The sequence below is a fragment of the Aspergillus luchuensis genome, chromosome 2 (assembly GCF_016861625.1).
Source record: "Aspergillus luchuensis IFO 4308 DNA, chromosome 2, nearly complete sequence".
NCBI classification, from domain to species: Eukaryota; Fungi; Ascomycota; class Eurotiomycetes; order Eurotiales; family Aspergillaceae; genus Aspergillus; species Aspergillus luchuensis.
The window spans coordinates 2,133,256-2,156,609 of record NC_054850.1 but is presented as its reverse complement, the minus strand read 5'-3'; the positions used below and the strand labels follow the sequence as shown (position 1 = coordinate 2,156,609).

Below are 23,354 nucleotides of genomic sequence, written 5' to 3'. Positions count from 1 at the left end.
TACGCTCACGGGATATTTCTACCCCGATATCGTCGCGGGGTGCAGTTCTGGTGGCCGGCCGGGAAGCTCAATGCGCGCGGGGTGGGGGGAAGCAAAGTGGGAGGGGCAATCCCTCAAACTGCCTTTGCCGGTGGGAACCGATCCGTTTCTCAGCAGCCAGTCCGCATTCGACTTTCTTCGCAAGAACCAAACACTTGCTCCCCTCCAGGACTTGACTTCAACGCTTTCGATTTCCGAGCCTCGGGCGAAAGCCGGCGGCGAATACGCTAAACAGCCCACTTCCCCACGACAACGTGGGGATGTCGCCCGCGGCCTGTCGTGCCGGTTGAACTGCGAAATCGCATGCTCTCCGTTTAAAAGCGAACAGTGTCGCAGTCGTCGAGTCTGTTTCAAGTCATTCAGAAAACTACCTTGCACATAACCTGTCACAATGTCTGCTCCCAAGGGACCCTTCAAGCTCGTCACTGTCAACACCGCTCCCGAGAGAGCCAAGCGCCTCATCGGACGGGTTGCTGAGGCCCTTTCGGACCGTTACACCATCATCCACATTGACAACTGCGAGAGTAAGTACCTGTGACCTCGAAGTCCTTTGCGGGACTTGTGATGGTTGATACTAACTGAGCTTGCGAACAGAGATCGAGGAAGTCGAGTCCAAGGTCAAGCAGCACATGCCCGATGTCCTGGTATGTTCTCTTCATATGAGCTTCCTGTACAATGCGGGGTAAAGCGACTACGGTTATGATGGCCCGTGTCTAACTTCCTCTGCAGTTCAGCGCCTCCATGTGGTCCGCCGAGCAGGCCGACGAGATCCACTCCATTGCCCGGTCGATCAAGCCCGACATCAAGCTGCACGCTATCCCCGAGGGTCTCCAGGTCGAGCGCGGCCCTGACGCCATTGTTGAATACCTTTGCGAGAAGGTCCCTCCTCTTCTAGACGCCTAAATATGAGGTGTCAGTGTACCAATTTTAGGAATAAGCGGGGGAGATCATGGTGGATATGACGACGATATCTATGTCTTGTATATACATTTACTTCGAAGAAGCTCCCGAAATAGACGATTTACGATTCGAGTGTTGAATAGTAAAAGGAGAACCACCCTAGAGCGCGCATTTAGGCATGACAAATACATCTGTGGGACAACGGGGCTGTCTCACAAACTTCAGTGAACTTCAGCTAGAATGGTGCGACCTGGAAGTAGTGCAGTAAAGCTGGCATGTGCAGTATGAAGATTGGTTCCTGCCAAATGTTGTTCTGACTGAAGAACAAAATCAGCCGTGTTCACCATCTCAGTTCGCAGATCGTAAGTCCCGGGTTCAATCTCCCGGCTGTTTTCGCGTCGTACGATCATTTAGAGGCCTAAGCGTAAGTAGGAAGCGCGCTGTTGCAGCGAGACACTCCGACTAATATCCGATGTGAGGGGTCCAGCATAACTCCATCATTGTTTGGTGATTGAAGTTAGGCAAATCGGTAGAGAGCGATGATGCAATTAATCGATATATATTGTGACCCGAGATCAGATAAGATCCAAGTACTCAAGCCCCTACAATCCACTGCCACAATCACTCCATCATCAATGCAATAACAGCAGTACAACGTAGCACAAACCAAAACCATCCCCAAAGCAAAAAGCAAACGACAATTCATCTCCGACATATATACCCCTGTCAAGCCAAGACATCCGGATATTGCTGCATGACAATCCCATTAAGCCGACGGGACAACGGCAAAACCACCTCGCCAGCTGCTTAGTCATATCCCCAAGGCAGCTGCTGATCTTCAATGCTTAAATGCACCAAACTCAAGATAAACCCAGATCAATCGCAGTTCTCAGATAGCATCATCATCACCATCATACTCGCCACTCGTTATCATGCTCCAACCAATCCGTACGACCTTTCGAAGCGCCGCCCAGGGCGCCCGCTTATTCTCCACATCACGAGGCCTCCGAACAGACCTGTCCTACCAGGTGTTTGGGCCTGAGAAAGCCGATGTTATTGATCGGAGTCCTATCATCTTCCTTCATGGACTGTTCGGCTCGAAGCAGAATAACCGGGGTATTAGCAAGTAAGCATTCTCTTTGTCAACCAATTGTCCTCAGAAGACGAACATCCAGTGACAAGGAAAGCTACTAACCACCATGCAGAGCACTGGCACGTGATCTGAAACGTGAGATCTTCACTGTGGTGTGTAACCAGTTATGAAGAAGAAGTAATTTGGAATTAAAACAGTGATTCATATTTGTGTTTGTTCTTTCAGGATCTCCGCAACCATGGCCAATCTTTCCACGCCCAAGAACACAACTACTCCGTCATGGCCGAAGACGTGATCAAGTTCATCCAGCAGCTGAAGCTAGACAAGGCCGTTCTGATCGGCCACTCGATGTACGTTATGGCCTACTTACTACATATGCCTCTGATACTCCATACACATTCAGCAGAATGCATATGAAGACAAACACAACCAGACAGCTATACTAATGGATAATAACAAACAGGGGCGCCAAAACCGCTATGACAGTTGCCCTCGATTCACCCAAGCTTGTCTCGGCTCTTGTACCGGTTGACAACGCCCCCGTGAATGCACCCCTGAAGAGCGATTTCGGCCTCTACGTTCGTGGAATGCAGCATGTCGAGGCTGCTAACGTGACGAAGCAGTCTGAGGCTGATGAGATCCTCAAGGGATATGAGGAAGTAAGTCCGAGTAGTGAATGAATTGCAAACCGAGCTCAATGTGTGCACATAACAATCCACTAAATTAACATATGATAGTCCCTCCCCATCCGCCAATTCCTCCTCACCAACCTGGTCCGTTCGACAGAAGATCAGACCATGAAATTCCGTGTCCCGCTTGCCGTCCTCGGCGAAGCCATCCCTGGTATGGCTGACTTCCCGTACCGGGAGCCGGGATCTGTCTCGTATGAGGGCCCTACGCTGTTTGTGAGGGGCACGAAGAGCAGATATGTGAGCGATGAGTCAGTGCCGACGATTAAGAAGTTCTTTCCCAATGCTAGCGTTGCGGATGTGGAGGCCGGGCATTGGTTGATTTCGGAGAATCCGGAAGGATTCAGGCAAGGTGAGTAGTAGTATTTGATTCTAATCTATCTAATTGAGTAGGATGATTTGCTGATGTGTGTGCTTTTTGCTTAATAGCTGTTCTGAAGTTCCTTCAGGAGGCTCCTTGATTGATTGCTACAGTCATGCTTGGTTTGATGGATGGATGTATAGACAGACAAGACAGAACTGACTCAGACTCCACTTGTACATTCTTGCTTATGTGCAGGTCCCTTCTCCCCCTACCCCCCGTGACCTTAAAAAAAAAAAGAAAAGACTATTGAACAGAAGAAAGTAAGAGAGGTCTGGGCTTATGGCGCCCAGGACCACAAAAGAGTGGAGGAGAGAATAAAGAAAAAGAATTATTGACAAAGGGGATATCCAGCAGAATTGAAACCAACTTTTCCTTCTTTCTTCAGACTAACGACTGATTCATAACATTCGTAATCTCGTGATGTGTATTGCTTCAAATTGCTCCCTCCAGGGGGGTCACCTTTAGCTTTATACACCTACAACCCCCCTTCAGTCAATCGTTATTACGTTGCCTGATGCCTGCGGTCCTCTATTCTTTTGTAATTTCCGCTTCTTTCCCTTCTTTTTCTTGCTTTTCCTGTCGGTTGATGGCCCGGCGTCTCCTCCTGCAGTAGAGCCTGCAGCATTGGAAGTCGGTGATTCGGGCCGACTTAAGCTGGAACGATCCTCGTCGGATGCATTATTAGATGTAATAGGCCGTTTTCTCTTCCTCTCTTTTAGGGCACGTGCTGGGGTTGTTTCAGCCATGCTCATGAACCTGGCGACCTCGGAATCCTGATCGTTGGCTTCATCCTCATCTTTCATTGCATCGAGATTGTCTTCTTGCTGAGGGGGCGCTTCTAGTTGTGGGGGTTGCTGGCTGCTCTCGACCAGTTTCATTAGGCCATCCACCCTTTCAGTTAGACCTGTAAGATTCTTTGACGTCGAGCCTTCCAGTAGTTTGTGTTCTTCCACAACAGTCTGATATTTTTCGAGCGTGGACGCTTCAAGTTGACAAACACGGTCAAGCACTGCTTTAAGCTCATCTGGACAGGCTTTCAACACCTTCAAGTCATCTTCATTGCTCGATTGGATCTCACAAAGTTTCTTTGCGAGGTCTTCTTGAGCTTCGACAAGGGCTTTAAGCTGATCGTGTTCCTCCTGGGTTTTGACGAGTCTCCCAGCCAATGTTTTTTGTTCGTCAAACAGAGACTTGATTTGCCTCCGTATCTTGTCTTGTTGAGAATCAGAGAATTTATCGAGTAGCTTCTTCTGTTCATCTGCCAGAGCCCTGACCTGATCTTGCAGGCCCTCCTCCCGATACACAGAGAGACCTTTTGTCAGGTTTTCCTGCTTATCAGCTAGCTCCTTAACTTGGTCTCTCAAATCGTCATTCTGCGAGTTGCTGAAACCCTTCATGAACTCCTCCTGTCTCGCGGCAAGGGCTCGGACTTGATCCGGTAGATCATTGGCCTTCTGGAATTCGGAACATAATTTCTCAAGTTCCGTTTGCCTTTCGGAAATGGCGTGGAGCTGCATGTGCAGGTTGTTTCTGCCCGTTGTTAGGTCGTCGTGGAGCAATTGATCCTTTGCCTCGCGCGACTCCACGTATCCGTCGAGTTTGTTCGTATGTTCATCAATCTTTGCCGCCAGAGATGTCAGATCATTCTGCATTTGCCGCAGATCATCAGCGGTGAGCCAACGGTTCTGGTTTTGAGCGGTAAGTCGCTCCCAGACCGGGGCGAGCGACTGAGAGAGATTTGTCTGTTGGCTCCTCAGGCGATTGATTTCCTCCATTCTCAAAGCCATATCTTTCTGTGTCTGTTCCACCAAATTCACCTGATGCACGTGCAGACGTTCCGTTATTGCTTTCAATGGAGGAATATCCCGCTCAAACCATGCTCTAATGAGGTTTATTTGTTCTGTCAGCTGCGCGGTTGATGGGTACATCTCTTGCATAGCCACCACCATGTGTTTCACAATGGTATCCGTAGATAGATTGTTGTACCGAGTTTCGAGGGAATGTAATGCAACTCTCAAAGTTTCGACCATATTTTGCATGTTCATAAGTCCGGACGCAATCCCTTGAATATGCGCCTGAACCTCAGCGGGGTTTGCTACTGCTTGAGCTTGGCTCAGGCCTTTCAGCTCCTCACTGACCCGGGCATAGTCGCTCCTGATCTGTTCGAATTCTTGGGCGCCTCTTTCCCACACCTTTTTGAGATCCTCGATTTCCTTGAATTGGAAGTCGTCTTTCATCTGTTGTATTGTTTGCAGTCCTTGAAGCTGATCTTCCATTTGTTTAATGCGACGCTCGTGCTGTCCCGAGAGTTGCCCTTCCAGCTTTTGTAATCGGGACGCCAGTTCTTCAGACTTGGCTGAAGGCTCGGGCGCAGTTACTACAGCAGGGGAGGGGGGTCGGTTATTCTTCTCTTCGACCGAAGTTAGGCGTGCAGTAAGCGATGTCAACGATCGTGTGTTCTCCATGCTCCGGGTGTCCTGTTGCCGGCGATGATCGTCCATACTCTTGTTCATCTTTTTCAGATAATCGGAGCATTCACGCTGTGACTTCTGCAAGACTTCGATCTGCCTGGTCAAGTCCGAGGTCTGCTTCCTTAACTCATCCATCTGTGTCTTGGAAGCGGCCGAGTTGATTTCTTGCTCCTTCGATGCCAACGTGGTTTCCAGATCCGCGGTTATTTTGGTGACACGCTCAGCATTCTCTCTGGCAAGTTTCGCGTGATATGAGGTAGCCTTCTCAAGCGAGTTAACCCTATCTTGCAGGCTAATGAATGAGCCGACCTTATCCTGCACTGCCGACATCTTGCCCTCCAGGTTGATGTTGTAGTCATGCAGCCTTATGATATCCTTCTTCGCATGTTGTACCTCACTTTGTAGTTGATTTACCCTGTTTAGGGGCTCCAGTGACATGATCGAGCTAAATTTGGCTTTCAAAGCATTCTCCAGGTCTCTGTAGTCGTTGGCATGCTTCTCGAGGGATTTATCAAGCTGAGCCAGATCAGCGTCCTCTTCCTCCTTGGACTGCTGGAAAAAGGCTGTAGTGGACGGAAAACTAGAGTGAACTTTAGCTTTCCTAAGCAGGGCATCAGTGGCATCTCTCTTCTTCTTCAGCCTCTCCTGTTCGGATTTGCCGTTGGCAGCAATCACGGCGGCTTGGACGAGGTCGGAGATCCCACGTATAAATTGATCGGCAGTAGCATTTTGGGCATCGACAGGCGAGGAGCTTCCGACCGTCTGGGATCCAGGTCTGAAGCGCGTAGGGGAGGCGCTTGAAGTAGCATCCACAGAGGGAGGGCGGTTCAGGGGCGGCCTGGCTAAGGGCCTGGCGAGACGGGGGTCACGCGTAGCACCGGCGTCTGTATCCATATCACGACGTCACAAGAGTTCAGTTGGCCTGACAATCAAATCCAATTATTCGACAACATCCCATGTGCCTTGCGTAACGTAGATGGAGGAAGCCAGGAGGGGAAAATAAATAAATAAGGGGTGGGAGGAGGGGCTTGAGGTAAGACAAGTACACGATAGATAGATAGAAAAGGTAAATGTGATTGATTGAATTCAAGCCCCAAATGGAAAAACGCCTACATTAACGTAATGAGTGGGAATGAAGACGGCGCGATGGCAACCGCGACATTGGCGGGACAACGGGGGAATAGAGAAGGTCGACAGGCCGAGTCCAGACACATATCATTCTCCTATTGTTCTATATGTATACTTTGAGCGAAAGGTGAATGCGCAACTGTCAATGAGGGGACAAACGGAGATTTCCTGGCGCAATCAAACCAAACCCGTTTGCGCTTAAAAAACACGCGCCGGCAGAAAAAACGGTCAATCGCTCTTTTTGCCGGGCGGCCTGCAAGGCGGCTTCCCGGCCAGCAGCTCTTTCGCCTGCTCTTCCACTCCGCGCTCTCTCAGGCTGGCCAGACCTCTCCATTTTTGGCTGCTTTCCTTGAACCTCGTGACTGTTTTCTGACCTGACGATATACTTACGATCTGCAAGTTGTCGCGATGGCTGCTGTAAGTTTCAATCTTGAAGAAATGCGTGGTGTTTGTCACCGCTGACTCTCCGACAGCCAATTTCTACCGTCGCGGAGACCAAGGAACTCCGGGGTCTCAACCTCATCGCTGCTCATTCACACATTCGAGGACTTGGTGTCGATGCAGACAGTCTACAGCCCAGGGCATCCTCCCAAGGGCTGGTGGGCCAGGAGAAGGCGAGGAAAGCTGCCGCCGTGATCCTGCAAATGGTCAAGGAAGGCAAGATTGCCGGTCGCGCGTTGCTGATTGCTGGCCCTCCCAGCACTGGTAAAACAGCCATCGCCATGGGTATGGCGCAATCCCTCGGATCCGATGTCCCCTTCACAATGCTTGCAGCGTCAGAGATCTTCTCCATGGAGATGTCCAAGACCGAGGCGCTCACGCAAGCCTTCCGCAAATCGATTGGCGTTCGTATCAAGGAGGAGAGTGAGATCATCGAGGGTGAAGTGGTTGAAATTCAGATTGACCGCAGTGTTACTGGTGTAAGTGAGGACTTGGGCGAGCTCTCAATGATGAGTTTCTGACATTGTTTATCTTTTAGGGAAACAAACAAGGCAAGCTCACCATCAAGACGACCGACATGGAAACGATCTACGACATGGGAACAAAGATGATCGACTCAATGACCAAAGAACGAGTGATGGCCGGTGACATTATCTCCATTGACAAATCTTCGGGCAAGATTACCAAGCTGGGACGTTCTTACGCTCGGTCGCGCGACTATGATGCGATGGGAGCTGACACAAAGTTTGTCCAATGCCCCGAGGGTGAACTCCAGGTTCGCAAGGAAATCGTGCACACCGTTAGCCTTCACGAGATCGATGTGATCAACTCGCGGTCACAAGGATTCTTGGCTCTCTTCTCTGGAGATACCGGTGAGATCAGGAGTGAAGTGAGGGATCAGATTAACACCAAGGTGGCGGAGTGGAAGGAAGAAGGAAAAGCCGAGATCATTCCGGGAGTTCTCTTCATTGATGAAGTGCACATGCTTGACATTGAATGCTTCTCTTACATCAACCGCGCTCTGGAGGCGGAACTGGCACCTATCGTCATCATGGCTAGCAACCGGGGCCACGCCCGGATTCGTGGTACGACATACAGCTCCCCGCACGGCCTGCCCCTTGATTTCCTCGACCGCGTGGTGATTGTCAGCACACAGCCCTACTCTGCCGATGAGATTAGGCAGATTCTGGCGATTCGCGCTCAAGAGGAAGAGATCGACCTTTCTCCGGACGCTCTGGCGTTGCTCACCAAGATCGGCCAGGAGTCGAATCTACGCTATGCCAGCAATATCATCACCACCTCTCACCTGCTCAGCCAGAAGCGCAAGGCGAAGGAGGTTAGCATTGATGACGTCCAGCGCAGTTACCGGTTGTTCTACGACCCTGCACGGAGTGTTAAGTTCGTCAGCACATACGAACAGCGTTTCATCGGCGATCAAGGTGCCGTCAGCTTCATTGCTCCTACGAACGGTGATGCGATGGAGCTTTCATAGTCCTTTCTGCCATTGAGATTTTTAGTGACTCTTGGTGCGTGGGAAGCCTCTGCCATGATTAGACGGCACTGAGGCATGGATTGCAAGGCCTACGGAGGACCATTTCCCGTCTTTTATATTGTTCGGTTTTCGTTTACCAGATGAATTGCTTGGTGTATGATAATGCTGGCGCTTTTTCAAAACACATCTGCTGTGGGTACTGCGATATTTGGGTCTCAACTTTGAACAAAGAGCCTAGGCTCGAATGATAATGATGCAATTAATGTTTCCCAGCATATGGTATTCGTAAATGCCAGTAGACGTAAGTTTGTACGGTTTTTATGCAAATGTTGCTTCTTTCTGCCACTGACCGGTGTCTGTCCTTCGGAACTCGACACCTTCGCCAAAGTAGCCCGCATTCTTCCACGACTCCATCGTCGCACTATCGTATGGACCATGTGTGACGCCGCCATCACGGGCGTCCGCCCACCGAAACTCCCACGTCGCAGGAGCTCCTTCACTGGGCCCTGAGTCCCCAGGAGACGGGTCAACCCAGTCCTCCCCGGTTTCACGGCGGTATTGCCTAGTGAGCATCTCGCGTTCAGTGTCGTAGATATCCGCCTGCCCTCTCGTCATGAGAATATCGGCTGCGCCTGTGATAGCATCAATAGCTTGCTTTCTAGCCGTTTCCTTGGGATCCTCTTCGGCCATTTCGGTGTCCTCGTTCGCAGTTTCTTGCTTTTTCCGATTCTTGTTGCGATTCGCCTGCCATTTCGGTTTCTTTGGAGCTCCCTTGCCAATCCTTGCCAGCGCTTCCAGGATCGTCTCGCCTCGATCGAGGTGTGAGATGATGATCTTTAGGGCGTCTGATGTCAATACACTGTCATCTTGCCTATCCTTCTCCTTTCTCTCCTCCTCTCGCTTCTCTGCAGCCTCTTTGGCGCGACGGATATCCTTCTTTGACACGCCTTCTAACCAGCTGTCATAGACCGCATCCGGGTCTGCTGCTTTCCTGATGTAGTTGCCTTGATCGTCGAATCTGCCCTCCTCTTGTTCGGTGCGCATGTTGAACGCGTCCAGTACGGGCGCATGCTTTTTCTTTGCGCCAGCGCCAAGCTCCTCATCCAATTCCTCATCGAGCTTTGCGCGCTCCTCATCTCCGACCTCGCTTTCGCTCTCGTCTTCTTCATTGTCGACCTCATCGGCGCCTTTGCTGAAATCTGCATGTACAGTGCCTCCGCCTTTGGATGACGCGACTTGGCCCTCGATTTCGTCGTCTCGTAGGAATCGCACCGTTTTCTTGTTCTTGCGCATGGCCTCATCAGCGTCGACCTCTTCTGCACCAAAGTCCTCCTGCAACTCGGCAAACATATCGTCATCTTCCGCATCGTGCCTCTCTTTGCTTGCTTTCGACTTTGCCTCGATGCGCGCTGAAAATCCTTCATTTTCACTGTCCGAGTCGTAACCGTCAAGGTTGACAGCTTTGCGGCGAACTTGTTGTCCACGGCGTCCTATTTCGTCTGCGTCCAAAACTGCATCGTCTTCGAGCGCATCGGGGGCAAGAGCGGAGGGATTCCTTAAATCAAAGCGAGGTTTCTTGGAGGCACCGTTCACGTCGTCATCTTCGTGGTGGTGGGTGCGGGTGAAGTCTTCACCCGCTCGCTTGGGGCGTGGCTGAGAGGCGGACATGGAGTTGCGCAGTAGATATGAGGTGTCTCTTGGATTCTACGGATCCTTCCGGGACATATGCATCAAAGGTCGTAGTAATTAATGGTTCTGGAGAAGTCAAATGAAGTGTTTCAGCAGAGTGGTTGCGCAGAGCAAATGGAGCTGTCTGGGGTCGGGTCGGAAAATCATCGCGGCGGCGTTTGCGTCACTGCGATCTGATCGCTCCGTTCGTTCCTGACCTTCACCCGAACAGCTCTCCCTGCTAGCTTCTTCCCTGCTTTCTCGCCACCGCAGCGGATTGCATCCTATTTGCTACTGACTACAGCTCGGATTGTAGCGAAGACTGGTGATATCAGTTGATCTTCATCTGAAGTCCTATAGGGTACCACTCCAGCTCGAATCATGGTGAGTTCCCCGCTTAGGCGCCGTCATGTACTTGGGTGTGTACGTGCTGATACCCGGATGATGATAGTTTCGGTCTGGCTATTGGGATGACGATCCCATGAACGGAGTCATGGGTGGCTCCATGTTCCGCCATGGAGCTGCTCGTCGCTTCGATGAATACTATCGCTGCTATCCTGTCGCCATGATGCCCGGTCCGGAGAGAGAGAACGTGAACCACGGCGGCAAGGTCATCATGCCGCCCAGCGCTCTTGACAAGCTTACTCGCCTTCATATTACGTATCCGATGTTGTTCGAGCTCCACAACGGCGCACGGGAAAGGTTGACGCACGCTGGTGTACTGGAGTTCATTGCGGAAGAGGGGAAGATCTATCTACCTTTCTGGGTAATGTCATCTTATGATAGGTACTCTGCAGGATACTGACTGGTTGATCTTCCGCAGCTTATGCAAACCCTCCTTCTGGAACCCGGTGACCTCGTACAGGTCAAGTCAACCGATCTCCCACCCGGTCAATTCATCAAGCTGCAAGCTCAATCCACCTCGTTCCTCGATATAAGTGACCCGAAGGCCGTGCTGGAGAATGCTTTCCGTAACTTCTCCTGCCTAACCAAGGGAGATGTGTTCACATTTGCATACAATGATCAAGTTTACGAGATGGCAGTCTTGGAAACCAAGCCATCCACCGACACCAATGCCATTTCCGTACTCGAGACAGACTTAGAAGTGGATTTTGCGCCCCCGGTGGGCTATGAGGAGCCTCAGCGCCCCAGCGGCACCAGCACTCCTCGTAGTGGAGTGGGCAACAAGCTGCCCTCTGGTGGGCTGCTTCATCCCCATGGAACCATGGCCCAGGCGATCAACTACGCTGCTATTGCCCCGGAGTCGACTGATGCCGCGGCTGGTGCCCGGGCGGTCTCGTCAAACTTCCTCACTGGAGGACAGCGTCTGAATGCCAAGAAGGGAAGCAAAACATCCACACCAAAACCGTCTACTCCCACCCCAGGGACGACGAACCCGCAGCATCCCCCTCCTGTCAGGAAGACCAATGGCCCGCAGCCTCTGCGAATAGGCCACAACCAGCTATTCTTTGGCTATCCAATCAAGCCAGTGAAGAAGCGTGACGAGAGCGGACAGGTACTCGAGGACAAGCCTCGGTTTCAGGGAGCTGGTCAAACATTACGAGGAAAGAAGAAAGACACAAGTGGCTCGGCAACCCCTACCTAAGATAACACCAAACAAGGTTGGATTAATGAACGCCGATCGGCTATGAGATTATGGATCTCCCTTGCAAAGTATAGGGGAAGCAGCCCCTGATCATTTTACCAGGACACGACCGCTGGCTTCCCGAGGCACGCTATATTTAAGTCATTGGATGGGCTATAGAAGGCAGCGCGAAAGCGTAGGACGGGAATTTAGAGCATAGCGGGGACAGGCGTTAACGAGGCTATTTCGATCACATCAGGCTTGATCCACTTGCAATGCCAACATCACTTGATAGGATGTATCTATCTATCTATCTATCTATCGCTAAGCCATGAACTGGCCGTTTCTTGGCGACGGGAGACGGACCTGCAAAGTACCACTAAAGTGACTAAAACGGCACTAGAAGTAGAACAATTAACCGCGAGGCTCAACAGCTTTTTCCCCGGCCGAAGATCGGCAGATTCCCCGGAAATCATCCAGGAACCGAACCAGACAGATGTGAAGTGATAAGCAGATCTATTCCATTCATTCCCTTGTGTTACGCCCAAAATCTACTAAGTCAAAGACCTCACCTCACCTCACCCCCAAACCACTTCATACCCTTCCTTCCACTCATCACATTCAATCAACCACCATGTCATCCCAACCCACCATAGACATGACCACCCTCCCCAAACCCATAACCCTCTCACCAACAATCCACGCCTACGACCCTCTTACGCCCCAAAGCACCAGCACCAGCACCAGCACCAGCAATGCACCACAAACAATCATACTCGCCTACTGGATGAACGCCCCCCAACGGGCCCTCACAAAATACACCACCCAATATCGCACCCTCTACCCTCACGCCCGCATCCTGACTCTCCAAAGCAGCACGGGTGACTTTATGCGCCTCCCTTCACTACTATCCACCTTCACCAGCACTACTACAGCCGACAACAACAACAACAAGAATCCCACTCAACCAGCCCTGGATTACCTCCTCCTCCACCACCCACCCACCAGCACCCCCAGAGAGAGCGAGAGAATCCACATCCACCTCTTCTCCAACGGCGGGGTGCACACAACCACGACCCTCCTCTCCTCCTACAAATCCACAACAGGACACACTCTCCCCATCACATCGCTGCTCATTGACAGCGCGCCTGGGAAACCATCACTGGTTGGAGCGTTTCGCGCCTTCTCGTTCGGTCTTCCCAAGAATGTTATCCTGAAGTGGGTGGGGAGGTTGTTGCTGGGGTGTATGTTGCTGGTGATGTTTGGGATGGGGTGGGTGGTTGGGAGTGAGGATGGGGTGAGTAAAGGGAGACGATTGCTGAATGATAAGGGTGTTGTGGGGGAGGGCGTGAGACGGTGTTATATTTATTCGGAGGGGGATGGGTTGGTGGATTGGAGGGATGTGGAGGAGCATGCGCGGGAGGCGGAGAGGGTTTTCGGGGATGATGATGGTGGTGTTGTGGTTAGGAGGGAGAAGTGGGGGAGGGGTAGTGGGCATGTTGAGCATATGAGGGTGGATGGGGGGAGGTATTGGAGGGTTGTTGGGGAGATCATAGAAGGTAAATAGACGGCGGTTTATTAAGGTTACGGTGGATGGAGGGGATATTTTACTGCATATCTGCAATAAGATTTAGAATAAGTCGACCGACGATCGCCGAGCGCTATGCATGCAATAAGAAGCAAAGAAAAGACACATCCAGAACCGGCTTTTATGTACACACTCCGATGAACCAAACGAAACGCCCAACTTTTTCTTCTTCTTCTTTCCACTCATCAATTGTTGTATTTGTTGTGGTGTTTGTTCATTTCCTCTTGATCCATATGTCCCGTCCTATCATCGTTTGTCCATACTAGGAGGGCAGCTTACCGCCCCTTCATCTCAGGAAACTCATCGTCAAGCTTCAATCTCGCCGTAACATTCATACTCATCAACTCCTGAATCAGCAGCTTGGCCGCATACGGAATAGCCATCTTCACCACGCTCCGAGACGACTTGCACCGCTGACACCAGTTCAGGTAACCCATGAAACCGCACTGCTCGCAGACATCGATCTCATGACGATCAGAAGAGATCATCAGTCGCTCCAGCAGAAGCTGACTAGTACCGTACGCGATCAAACAATCACGTTCCATCTCTCCCAGACGCAGACCACCGTCACGGGAACGACCTTCCGTAGGCTGACGGGTGAGGATAGCGCGAGGACCACGAGCACGCGAGTGCATCTTATCCTGGACCATGTGCTTCAGTTTCTGGTAGTAGATGGGACCTGTGAAGACGTAGAAGGGCAGGGCCTCGCCCGTGATACCGGAGGTGAGGTAGTCCTTGCCACCGTAGCTGAAGCCGTTGTCGATAAGGATCTGGGACATTTCCTGGACGGGACTGCCGCCGAAGCAAGTACCGTAGCCGTGCTGACCAGCCAGGACACCGGCTTTTCCGGCGACGAGTTCCAGCATCTTTCCGACTGTCATTCGAGAGGGGAAACCGTGAGGGTTCATGATAATGTCAGGGTTGATGCCGGTGTCGGTGAAGGGCATGTCGGCTTGGTCGGCGATGATACCCACCACACCCTTCTGTCCGTGACGCGAGGAGAACTTGTCGCCGACTTCCGGGCGACGGGTCTGGCGGGTTAGGACCTTGACGAGTTGGTTCTCGTTCTCGGTGACCGAGACCATCACCTTGTCGATGTAGGCGGGGTCTGGGAGCTTGTAGGTCATGGGGGTAGGCATGTACGAGACGGGCCGGCCGGCGTCGGAGTTGGGGAAGCCTGAGGACATGGACTGGTCGGGCGTGGACTTGTTGATGTAGACTTCGCCGGCGTTGACTTGTTCACCGACTGCGGCGAGACCGTCACTCTCGAGGAGCGCGTGCTTGCGGATCGGTGCGTCGTTTTCGTAGGTTGGTCCGCTCAATCGGTCCTTCGTGCCGTTGGAGTAACTCTTCAGGTTGGTGACGTATTTCCGGAACACCTGGCAGCGTCCGAAGCCGCGATCGACTGATCCCTTGTTCAGGACCAGGGCATCTTCAATATCGTAACCAGAGTAACTCATGACGGCGACAATGGCGTTCTGTCCGGCAGGAAGCTGGTCGTATTTGGTCAGCTCGATGGTGCGAGACTTGACCATGGGCTTTTGTGGGTAGACCATAAGGTACAGGATTGAATCGATACGCAGGAACTGGTTGGAGGCGATCGCGCCGATAGCTTGTTTACCCATGGCACATTGGTAGGTGTTACGGGGGGACTGGTTGTGGTGAGGATAGGGAATAAGACCGGCGACTGCACCAAGGACTGTGAAGGGTTCAATCTCCAGATGGGTGGTGGTTTCTGTGATGTCTTTCTCGTAGATAGAGATCAAGGAGTCGTTCTCTTCGTTGACATCAAGATATTCGACCAGACCTTGAGCAAGGAAGTCATCGAATTGCATTGTGCCATTACGCAGCTTCTCGAGGTGCTGGGCATTGACACGAGACTTGCCGTTTTCGACGACAATAAGAGGTCTACAGATTCGCCCATCGTCGGTCGCGACATGGACGGCCCTCTGGTGGTGGTTGATGTAGATACTGACGAACTCAGAAATACGTCCCATCCGACGCAGTCTGCGGAACGCATCAAGGAAGTATTTCGGACGACGTGTGAGTGCAGTGGGTGTTCCGTTGATTGAGATCGTGTAGCAGCCAGGCCCGTAGAGCTCCTTACCACCCACAGTCTGAATGTCTTCGGCGCCGAGCATGAAAATCAAGTTCCTGATCGGGCCCTCTTCGTCGTTGGTTGTGATATGAGTCATGAGTGCCAAGTTCTTGACGAGACCACAGGCCTCACCTTCGGGGGTATCGGCCGGACAGAGCATACCGAATTGCGACGGCTGCAATGCACGAGGACCAGAGACCTTTCTCGTCTTTTCGAACTGACTGCTAATACGCGTCATCATACCCAGAGCCGCAATATAACTCAGTCGACTGAGCACGTGGGTCACACCAGCACGTTCCATGCGGAAACGCTTCAAACTCCAGTTACCCGTCGAGATAGCACGATTCATACCCTGGGTGATATGGTTGCTATGCATGGTAATAACACTGTAAGCATCGAAGGCCTCGGCACGGTTGCGCTTGTTCAGAACTTTGTCGATGTTCATCTTGATGTCGAAGCAGAATTTCTTGAACAAATCTTCAAAGAGCAAAGCCAGCAGTTGACCAGCCAATTCCAGACGCTTGTTTCCGAGATAATCACGGTCATCAACCAAGCTGGCATCGTTCTTGGCCATAAGCACACGACGCGCCATGTGCGCAACATAGACAGCCTTTGGCCGGAAGTTCATGTTCTTCACTTCGATGTGGGAGATGATGACAGAGGCAATGGCCTCGACGGCTTCTTGAACATGGGTACGGCGGTAAGAAGGCGACTGCTTGCGGTTGATCTTAATCCGAGCACCAATCCAATCCAGAGCCTGTTGTTGCGTGTAAATACCCAACTTGATAGCCTCCTCGAAGTTGATGGCAAAGTCTTCCTGGTAAACCTTGTCGACACCCGCGACCAGCAGAAGCATCTCCTTGTCTGTGTGAATACCCATCGCCTTCAAAAGAATGACGATGGGAATATCCTCGCTGAGCACGTTGTGCTTCACGTAGAGCTTGTCCTTCTTGAGAACGATGTAACTCTTCGACTTTCTCTCGTTGGAAGAACTGTAACTATATTAACATCAAAACCCTCGACGATCAATCACGAAGATCTCTCACCTTGTAACCGACGCCTGGACAATCTCCTTCTTGGGGTCGGTTTCAACAATAATTCTGTTCTTGCTCAACTGTTCCTGGACGAGAATGACCTTCTCCGTTCCGTTCACGATGAAGTAACCACCAGGATCCAAAGGACACTCGTTCAGCACCGTCATCTCCGCCGGCGTCTTGTTTGCCAACACACACTTGGAACTCCGAAGCATAACCGGCATTCTACCAATGGCGACACCCTTCCTCATGACCCTTTGACGGCCACGGACATACTCGAAATCGACCTGAATGGGAGCCGCGTACGTCGTATCACGCAGGCGACACTCTTGCGGGGACACGGTCGAATAGGTGAAGTCGGCCCGCGCATCCTGCGGTTCGTCGGCACGGCGCGGGAAACCCAAATAGATATTGGTGAACTTGATGTAGAAGGTATGGTCGACATCGCTTCGAATTGTAGAGCTGGACTCGACAATTTTCTTCAATTGGACCTCGACAAGGTAGTTGTAAGAGTCAATATGCTGCTTCACCAATCCCTTGACCTTGAGGAAAGCCGGCAGAAGGTTCCATTTGTCTTTCGCAGTGTTGATCGGATCGGTGAGGGACTTGTTGTAGTAGAAAGGCTCCAGAAGCGCATCGAATGGATCGCGATGACGGTATGTAGAATGCGAATGCTCGTGCTCCTCGGTCGACTTCTGCTGCTGTTCCTCCGCACTGGGTGGTGGCGGTTGTTCGGCTCGGGGAGGTTGTGCGGTCTGGGAAGGGCGTCTGCGTTTCGTAGTCTCCGCGACACCTGGCCTTGAAGATGCTGCACCCTGTATTATCAAGAGCCGTTAGCCTGGGACCCTTCTCTATCGGAAATCGTAAAACGCTTGATACTTGCCTCTGAAGGTTGCGCAGATCGCAGGTTCGCCGCAGAGATCGGCGCTCTTCTGCGGGGCGGCATCGCTGTTCAAACGGTGATGATCTCCCCCAAGAGGAACTGAATACTGCCGTATGCCAAGTGTCAAGGTGTAGGGGAATATCACGGCATACTGGGGTGACGGGCACAATTTCTTCTTTATCAGCGAGGGGAAATATCCGGGCTAAATTCCAATTCGGCAGAATAATTGCTTAGGTAATGAGCAGCTATCCTGGAACGGTTAGCCTACTGTTTAGCTTACAAATTCACAGGCTAACTGGATTTAGTAGGTATGTATTTCTTATCTTATCGGCTATGGCAGGCTGCACGGTTACGTTTCTGGCATGTGCAACTAATTAGTGCATGTGCATGACATACCTACAATGTTCTTCCCAATTCTGGTCAATTATCGCTGGACTGTCTGGGTAATAGGTCTGAAGGCCTTCATCAGTGTTTTGGACAGTGATTTAGATTTGGAAGCCTCCTCAAGCTCGTCCATGGATTGTCCTTTTGTTTCGGTCATGAAGAGGGCGCAGATGAATGCCGTAGCCAGACAAGCCAAGATAATGAAAGGCGTGCGCCATGAAAAGGAAGACTTCATACGAGAAGTACCGTAGCGTGTAAAGAACCCTATCGTCAACCCCAGAGTAACCAGCAACTAGGGCCCGGTCGTCAATGCTCCTCTAACCCTCGGCGGAGAGATTTCGCAAATGTAGCTGCCGATCAATCAGAAAACAAGAAACCAAAGTACCACAGTTCATAAGATAGTCACATACACGACCAGGGTTCCAAGATATAATCCCTCACCTACACCCTCAATGCAACGTCCCACAACAAACATCCCGATATGCACAGCAGCCGCCTCCAAAGTTGCTCCAATCACAAAGATCAGGGCACCAATGCTGATGCCCTTTGGCCTCCCCAGTTTGTCTGCTAGATTTCCCGCGAAGAAAGAAGAAAATGCGGCTGGAATGAGGATGGAAGAGACGACCAAGCCATGAACTGTTGATGAATGGCTGCCGATTTGTGAAACGAAGCTCTTCATAACCGTGACAGGCCCAATGATGCCAGTATCCATTCTATGAAACTACTGTCAATGTTGTACAAAATGGCTCGCCTAAAGAGAATAGATCCTTACCTAAACAACAGCTCCCCACATGAGCACTGTTCTGGCCAGAACGTATCTGGGGGGTTTGTGTAATTGTATCATTGGGGCCTAGTGATAGGCGTTGGTTGCTTCTATGAGGTCTGTTGACAATTAGCACACAATGCCGTGCAAGAGACGCAAGGTGAGAAGGCTGTGCCAAAGATTGGAAAACATGGAGAATTCCAACTAAGACGAACTACAAATATCCACTCGAGTCATGAGCTGTCTTATTTTAACTGATAAGGAAAGTGAGAGTGAGACCCTTTCACAGGCTAGAACCCACGCCACCCCACCGTCGACATTCAGTCTGGACCCCGAATTCATTCGGCCATTCCATGCCCTGGGTTATTATTACTTTCAATTCTCATTGTCATGATGGGAAATTGAGGTAAGTACTAGGAGGTGATAGCCAGTGCTTAGCTTATCAAAGTAACTTGGGATGGATATCTGTAGCACCTCACAAGGCTGTTTCTAGAGCTCCAAAATCCAAAACCCACCTTTCGTTCTTATGATACCCCACATAAGCGACTTCCCGGGACTGTGTTCCGTCGAGACTTACAGCCATAGAAAAGGTCATGTTAGATGCATATGTCCCTCGCATCTGCTATGGGCCGACTTTTTGGGTAGATGCCGAATATTAGGAATGTTAAATGATACAACTTTGCGGAGGAAATCGGGAGGGTACGTGCAAACGCCATTCCGGGGTGACGAAAGGTGGCATTGAAGTGATAGATCATATGCCCCTCGAACCATGATCTTTCATCGAAAAGTCTTCCCTATATCTCAACTACGTCATCTTTCGACTAAAAGGATCAGGGACAGGAGCCTCAATCCACAAGTGATATCACAATTCGATGTAGCAAATATTATTGATTCGTCTATAGATATGCTGAAGCTGGTTAATTCCATCCATGCTAGATAGTATTAAATGCATATATGATACCACTGCTGAGGTTTCTAGATGAAGACGAATAACGGAAGTCTTAGGCGGCTTAATGCAGAGGCATACTACTAACTACTGACAATCCTGAGTGTGTGTGAAGCGGTCAGCATCGGGAGCTGTTCAAAAATTTGTACTACCTACACCTCTAAGTGGAACGGCTCTCTGATATCGCTGGTATGTTTCAAACGACTTTCTTGCAGGGCAGCCTGAAGGCTAGCGGCATCGAAACAGAAGATATCAGGCTTTCATGAGATCCAAAGCTCCACTAAATAGAGGAATTCTCCGTTCAGGTCACGAGAGGACTTTCTCAAGAAGAAGAAGAAGAAGAAGAAGAAGAAGAAGAAGAAGAAAAGAAAACCATTCGTTTTCTGCAAATAGCCCGTGAATTTCAGAGGCTTGAGCACCGCGACTGCAGACTTTGTAGATTGAGCTGACTCCCAGTCGAAGCGGCTGTCATTTGCGGGGTTTAACGCGAATGCCTGAGGTAGTTCTAATCTTGCCTGGCAATATGCTGCCTTTTCGAATTATTATCAAGCCCGCATGATGTACCATGTCGAGGCTCTTGGATAATGTGTAGCCAGTCAGCAGATCGAGTGATTTGTTTATTGCCCATGCTTTTTCCGTTTGTAACCGGTGGCACTCACATAGAACGCGCGCGTCGGAATATGATGATGTCTGGTCAAGCTGCCAATCAAATAAAATGTCCTTGCCGGATAGGCTGCCTTGATAGCCAAGGTGCCCTACTACCATCCTACATGGTGCCTGTTTACATGGTTACCCCGTCTTGTTAATGAGCGAACTCATGGCAAACGAAAGAATGATATGTACTAGCAAGTCTGCATATCTTCCCGCACTTACATTATTCGGTCACCCATGATTCAGTCATCATTTCCAGTGAGCGACTTCTTTTGATGGCCATGGTGGGCTCTCAGACCCTGTGCAAAATAACCCATCATTTGGGCAGGCGTTCGTCGAAATTACCGAAAGTGGTCGATTTCTTTTTTCTTTTGCCTCCCTGTAATTGCAATATAGAATAACATGTTAGTATGCCCGAAGGTATCATGCGGCTAATCATTCGGGTTCCATGTTTCCCGATGCTTTATTGTAAACGATGGAGATGCCTGAGTTTAAAGTATGATTAGATTGATGCAGGCTCATCTGCCAAATGAGGACCCAAAGGGTTAGGGACAGATACGGATGCGTCGGAGAAACCATTGCTCACCGGAAGTCTCAGCAGCTGCCGTATGTTATCTGGTGTGTTCAAGGGCAGTAATTTTCACCATGGTTCCTTCATGAGGACGCAGCAGGATTTTGGAAGTTGATTGTGCAATGGTCCCCGCAATTCCTCAGTAAGGATGTCACGACTTTGGGCTGTGACATTTTAAATTTGGCTGCAATGTCAAAACGTGTATGCTGGTCAGGCTGTTTGATGGTATTGTCAGGCTATGGTACGGATGGCTTCATCAACCATAGATGCATCATCCACCCATCATATGGCAAGAGAGACATTGAGGTAATGCTAAAAATACCCCAGATTCTCAGAACACAATCATTACGGAACAATGCAAAAATGAACTTTTTTGGCGAAATTCTAGGGGGTGAAGAGCGCGGCTAACGTCAAGTCGAAGAGTCTATCTAAAGCGTCTTGTTAGTAGTCATCGTTCTCATTCCAGTAATACAAAGCCGCATAGCCTGTGATTTACAGCCCAGTTGATATAGATTATCTGCGCAGCTCGTGCAGCCACCTTGTTGCATACACTTAAGGCAACTCAAGCACGAAGTAGGTTACCGCTCATTCGAGCGTCATTGATGCCTGAAATATGAATAGCCGGCCAGATACACCTGCAGAATCAGGTGATATATGCGTGGATGCCAAATCCATATTTGACGATTGGTATCTCATACCCGTTGGTACACTTAAGAAGAAGGGTGACAAGGTATGGTTAGCTTATCAGGCATGACCCCGAGTAGTAGCTGTATCAGCTGCATCTAGCCAGGATACTGTCTCCACAGATAGTCGAAGATGCCGGTACACGGAGAATTCTGGCAGACCAACACGTCTGTGCTCTTGTACAACTCAAGTCTGTGTCTGCAGGGAATCGCCATGCTCCAACTGTGGGAGCACGTCAGGTGAATACGTGACCTCCGTGGACTGGTCTTGACAGAAAACCATCGAAAATGTCGCGGGAAATCCGAAATTCCCGCAAGGGATACCAATTATGCGGTGCATTGGGATAATACTCATTTAGCTCTAGCTTCTTCTGTCCTATGGTAACAGACAACCAGCTATGCCATATGGCTGCAGTAGCTAAAGACCATACTGACAATATGCTTGATAGTCAGGTGCCAGCAAATGACGCCCCAATCAACGACCATACAGTTAGTGAATTGCATCCGCAGCTACTGTTAGAGGTGCTGCTATAATGTGAGGACCATTCTGAGTACTTCACGACGACCATAAAGATAAAACGGATGAACACTAGAGGGCCGAAATTCTGGCTACATTCATTAGGAGCCATTGTTTTCTTTTCGAAAGCAGGGCTGCAATTATGGCTGCACTGTCGGCTAACCTCCGTAGTTTGCGGGGTTGGGCAACAACATGTCCAGTCTTCAGGGGATAATTGCCTTTGCCCATTTCGGAGCTGGAGGTATCCGGTACCAAATTGGTTGGAGTAGGTGTATGGAGTACAGCTGTTACTGGCTTCATGGATGCAGACTGCATATTCCAGGCAATTGGAATGGCTCATGAGATTTAAAGGTGGGTAGAAGTTGGCGACAGATCAATTCAGTCCTCTGCGGAGCATGTGGGGAGATGATACTTGAGAAGACACTACTGTGTACAAAGTATGTTTGAGGCGGTGGGCTTTCTCTTGACCGCAATTTTAGAAGCCATTGCCACTTGGCAGTCAAACCTCTCCATCGGAAAGGTTTCCATTCGACGAATTTCAGGCACGGCGATTAGTGGGCAACCACATACAAAGTAGCCAAAGCACAATGCGGAGCGGCGAAACACCCCTCCAAAGGATGGATCCACCATCAGAAGTAAAAGTACCATATCGGACCATTCACAGCATCACGTGAGATCGACAGTCTTATCAATTTATGGCGTAACATGCCCAGTGACGTTCATGGTGAGTGGTATTGAGTGCTAAAGATATGGAGAGTCACGCGCAAGCCAGTTCCAGAAGACCTGGGCCAAGAGCGCAGTGGCTCTTAGCAAGAAGCGCCGGCTCGCTGTTTCATGACCCTCGGACCTATTCCTGCAGCCATCGGACATGGGGGCCATTAGCAGGTATTATCCTGTAGGTACAGTACTTTGTGCAGTGTATTGGATGGAATAATGAGGCGATTTCACCTTTGGTGGGGGGGTAAAATTACCGTTTCCTCACAATCGGTAAACGGAAATGGATGATTGATTATCTAGTATTTCCTTGAGGATCGTGACATGCAGACTAGCAATTGCTATCTCTTGATCACAAGGTTAACCGCAGTCTTGAATTACTGGCAAAAAAAATGGTATGCTTAATCCGATTTGCATACAATATTCCTGCCTTTTTAATTCTTCCCACTTAGTCTGTCAACCTTCGTCAGATACCTACCGTACGCGAACATCCCTGCGTTGGCGGTGGCGAACCAATCTGAAACACATCACGCTTAAGATGACCGTCAGACCAACTACTCAGTAGCGCGGAGACTTAGTTCGTCAGTTCAAGGCTAGAGAAGTACTAAATGCTATCATCATTCAGAGCTCCATCCAGGTGTGTCTTGCTTTC

General features: G+C 50.3%; 9 protein-coding genes across 9 annotated transcripts; 5 read left to right on the top strand and 4 right to left on the bottom strand.

The window, feature by feature from the left end:
* Positions 1–430: 430 nt before the first annotated feature.
* On the top strand, positions 431–942 carry AKAW2_20684A (uncharacterized protein; the record flags this gene model as incomplete). Its single annotated transcript, XM_041685424.1, has 3 exons — positions 431–563; positions 634–683; positions 769–942. The coding sequence occupies 3 exons, from the start codon at positions 431–433 to the stop codon at positions 940–942; spliced, it is 357 nt and encodes a 118-aa protein (XP_041539510.1).
* A 929-nt stretch (positions 943–1,871) lies between these two features.
* Positions 1,872–3,182, top strand: AKAW2_20683A (putative alpha/beta hydrolase; the record flags this gene model as incomplete). Its single annotated transcript, XM_041685422.1, has 6 exons — positions 1,872–2,065; positions 2,145–2,184; positions 2,258–2,382; positions 2,496–2,691; positions 2,770–3,073; positions 3,151–3,182. 6 exons carry the CDS (start codon positions 1,872–1,874, stop codon positions 3,180–3,182), a joined length of 891 nt encoding a protein of 296 aa, XP_041539509.1.
* A 391-nt stretch (positions 3,183–3,573) lies between these two features.
* AKAW2_20682S (uncharacterized protein) lies at positions 3,574–6,450 on the bottom strand (the record flags this gene model as incomplete). Its single annotated transcript, XM_041685421.1, has 1 exon — positions 3,574–6,450. One exon carries the CDS (start codon positions 6,448–6,450, stop codon positions 3,574–3,576), a length of 2,877 nt encoding a protein of 958 aa, XP_041539508.1.
* A 642-nt stretch (positions 6,451–7,092) lies between these two features.
* rvb2 (RuvB family ATP-dependent DNA helicase reptin) lies at positions 7,093–8,617 on the top strand (the record flags this gene model as incomplete). Its single annotated transcript, XM_041685420.1, has 3 exons — positions 7,093–7,101; positions 7,158–7,604; positions 7,664–8,617. 3 exons carry the CDS (start codon positions 7,093–7,095, stop codon positions 8,615–8,617), a joined length of 1,410 nt encoding a protein of 469 aa, XP_041539507.1.
* A 318-nt stretch (positions 8,618–8,935) lies between these two features.
* AKAW2_20681S (GYF domain-containing protein) lies at positions 8,936–10,285 on the bottom strand (the record flags this gene model as incomplete). The annotated part of the gene is made up of 1 exon (XM_041685419.1): positions 8,936–10,285. The coding sequence occupies one exon, from the start codon at positions 10,283–10,285 to the stop codon at positions 8,936–8,938; it is 1,350 nt and encodes a 449-aa protein (XP_041539506.1).
* Positions 10,286–10,666: 381 nt separating this feature from the next.
* UFD1 (polyubiquitin-binding protein UFD1) lies at positions 10,667–11,891 on the top strand (the record flags this gene model as incomplete). The annotated part of the gene is made up of 3 exons (XM_041685418.1): positions 10,667–10,669; positions 10,737–11,051; positions 11,109–11,891. The coding sequence occupies 3 exons, from the start codon at positions 10,667–10,669 to the stop codon at positions 11,889–11,891; spliced, it is 1,101 nt and encodes a 366-aa protein (XP_041539505.1).
* Positions 11,892–12,504: 613 nt separating this feature from the next.
* Positions 12,505–13,437, top strand: AKAW2_20678A (uncharacterized protein; the record flags this gene model as incomplete). Its single annotated transcript, XM_041685417.1, has 1 exon — positions 12,505–13,437. The coding sequence occupies one exon, from the start codon at positions 12,505–12,507 to the stop codon at positions 13,435–13,437; it is 933 nt and encodes a 310-aa protein (XP_041539504.1).
* Positions 13,438–13,733: 296 nt separating this feature from the next.
* On the bottom strand, positions 13,734–17,536 carry RET1 (DNA-directed RNA polymerase III core subunit RET1; the record flags this gene model as incomplete). The annotated part of the gene is made up of 3 exons (XM_041685416.1): positions 13,734–16,548; positions 16,603–17,405; positions 17,474–17,536. 3 exons carry the CDS (start codon positions 17,534–17,536, stop codon positions 13,734–13,736), a joined length of 3,681 nt encoding a protein of 1,226 aa, XP_041539503.1.
* A 613-nt stretch (positions 17,537–18,149) lies between these two features.
* AKAW2_20676S (putative MFS sugar transporter) lies at positions 18,150–18,569 on the bottom strand (the record flags this gene model as incomplete). Its single annotated transcript, XM_041685415.1, has 2 exons — positions 18,150–18,207; positions 18,268–18,569. The coding sequence occupies 2 exons, from the start codon at positions 18,567–18,569 to the stop codon at positions 18,150–18,152; spliced, it is 360 nt and encodes a 119-aa protein (XP_041539502.1).
* Positions 18,570–23,354: the final 4,785 nt, after the last annotated feature.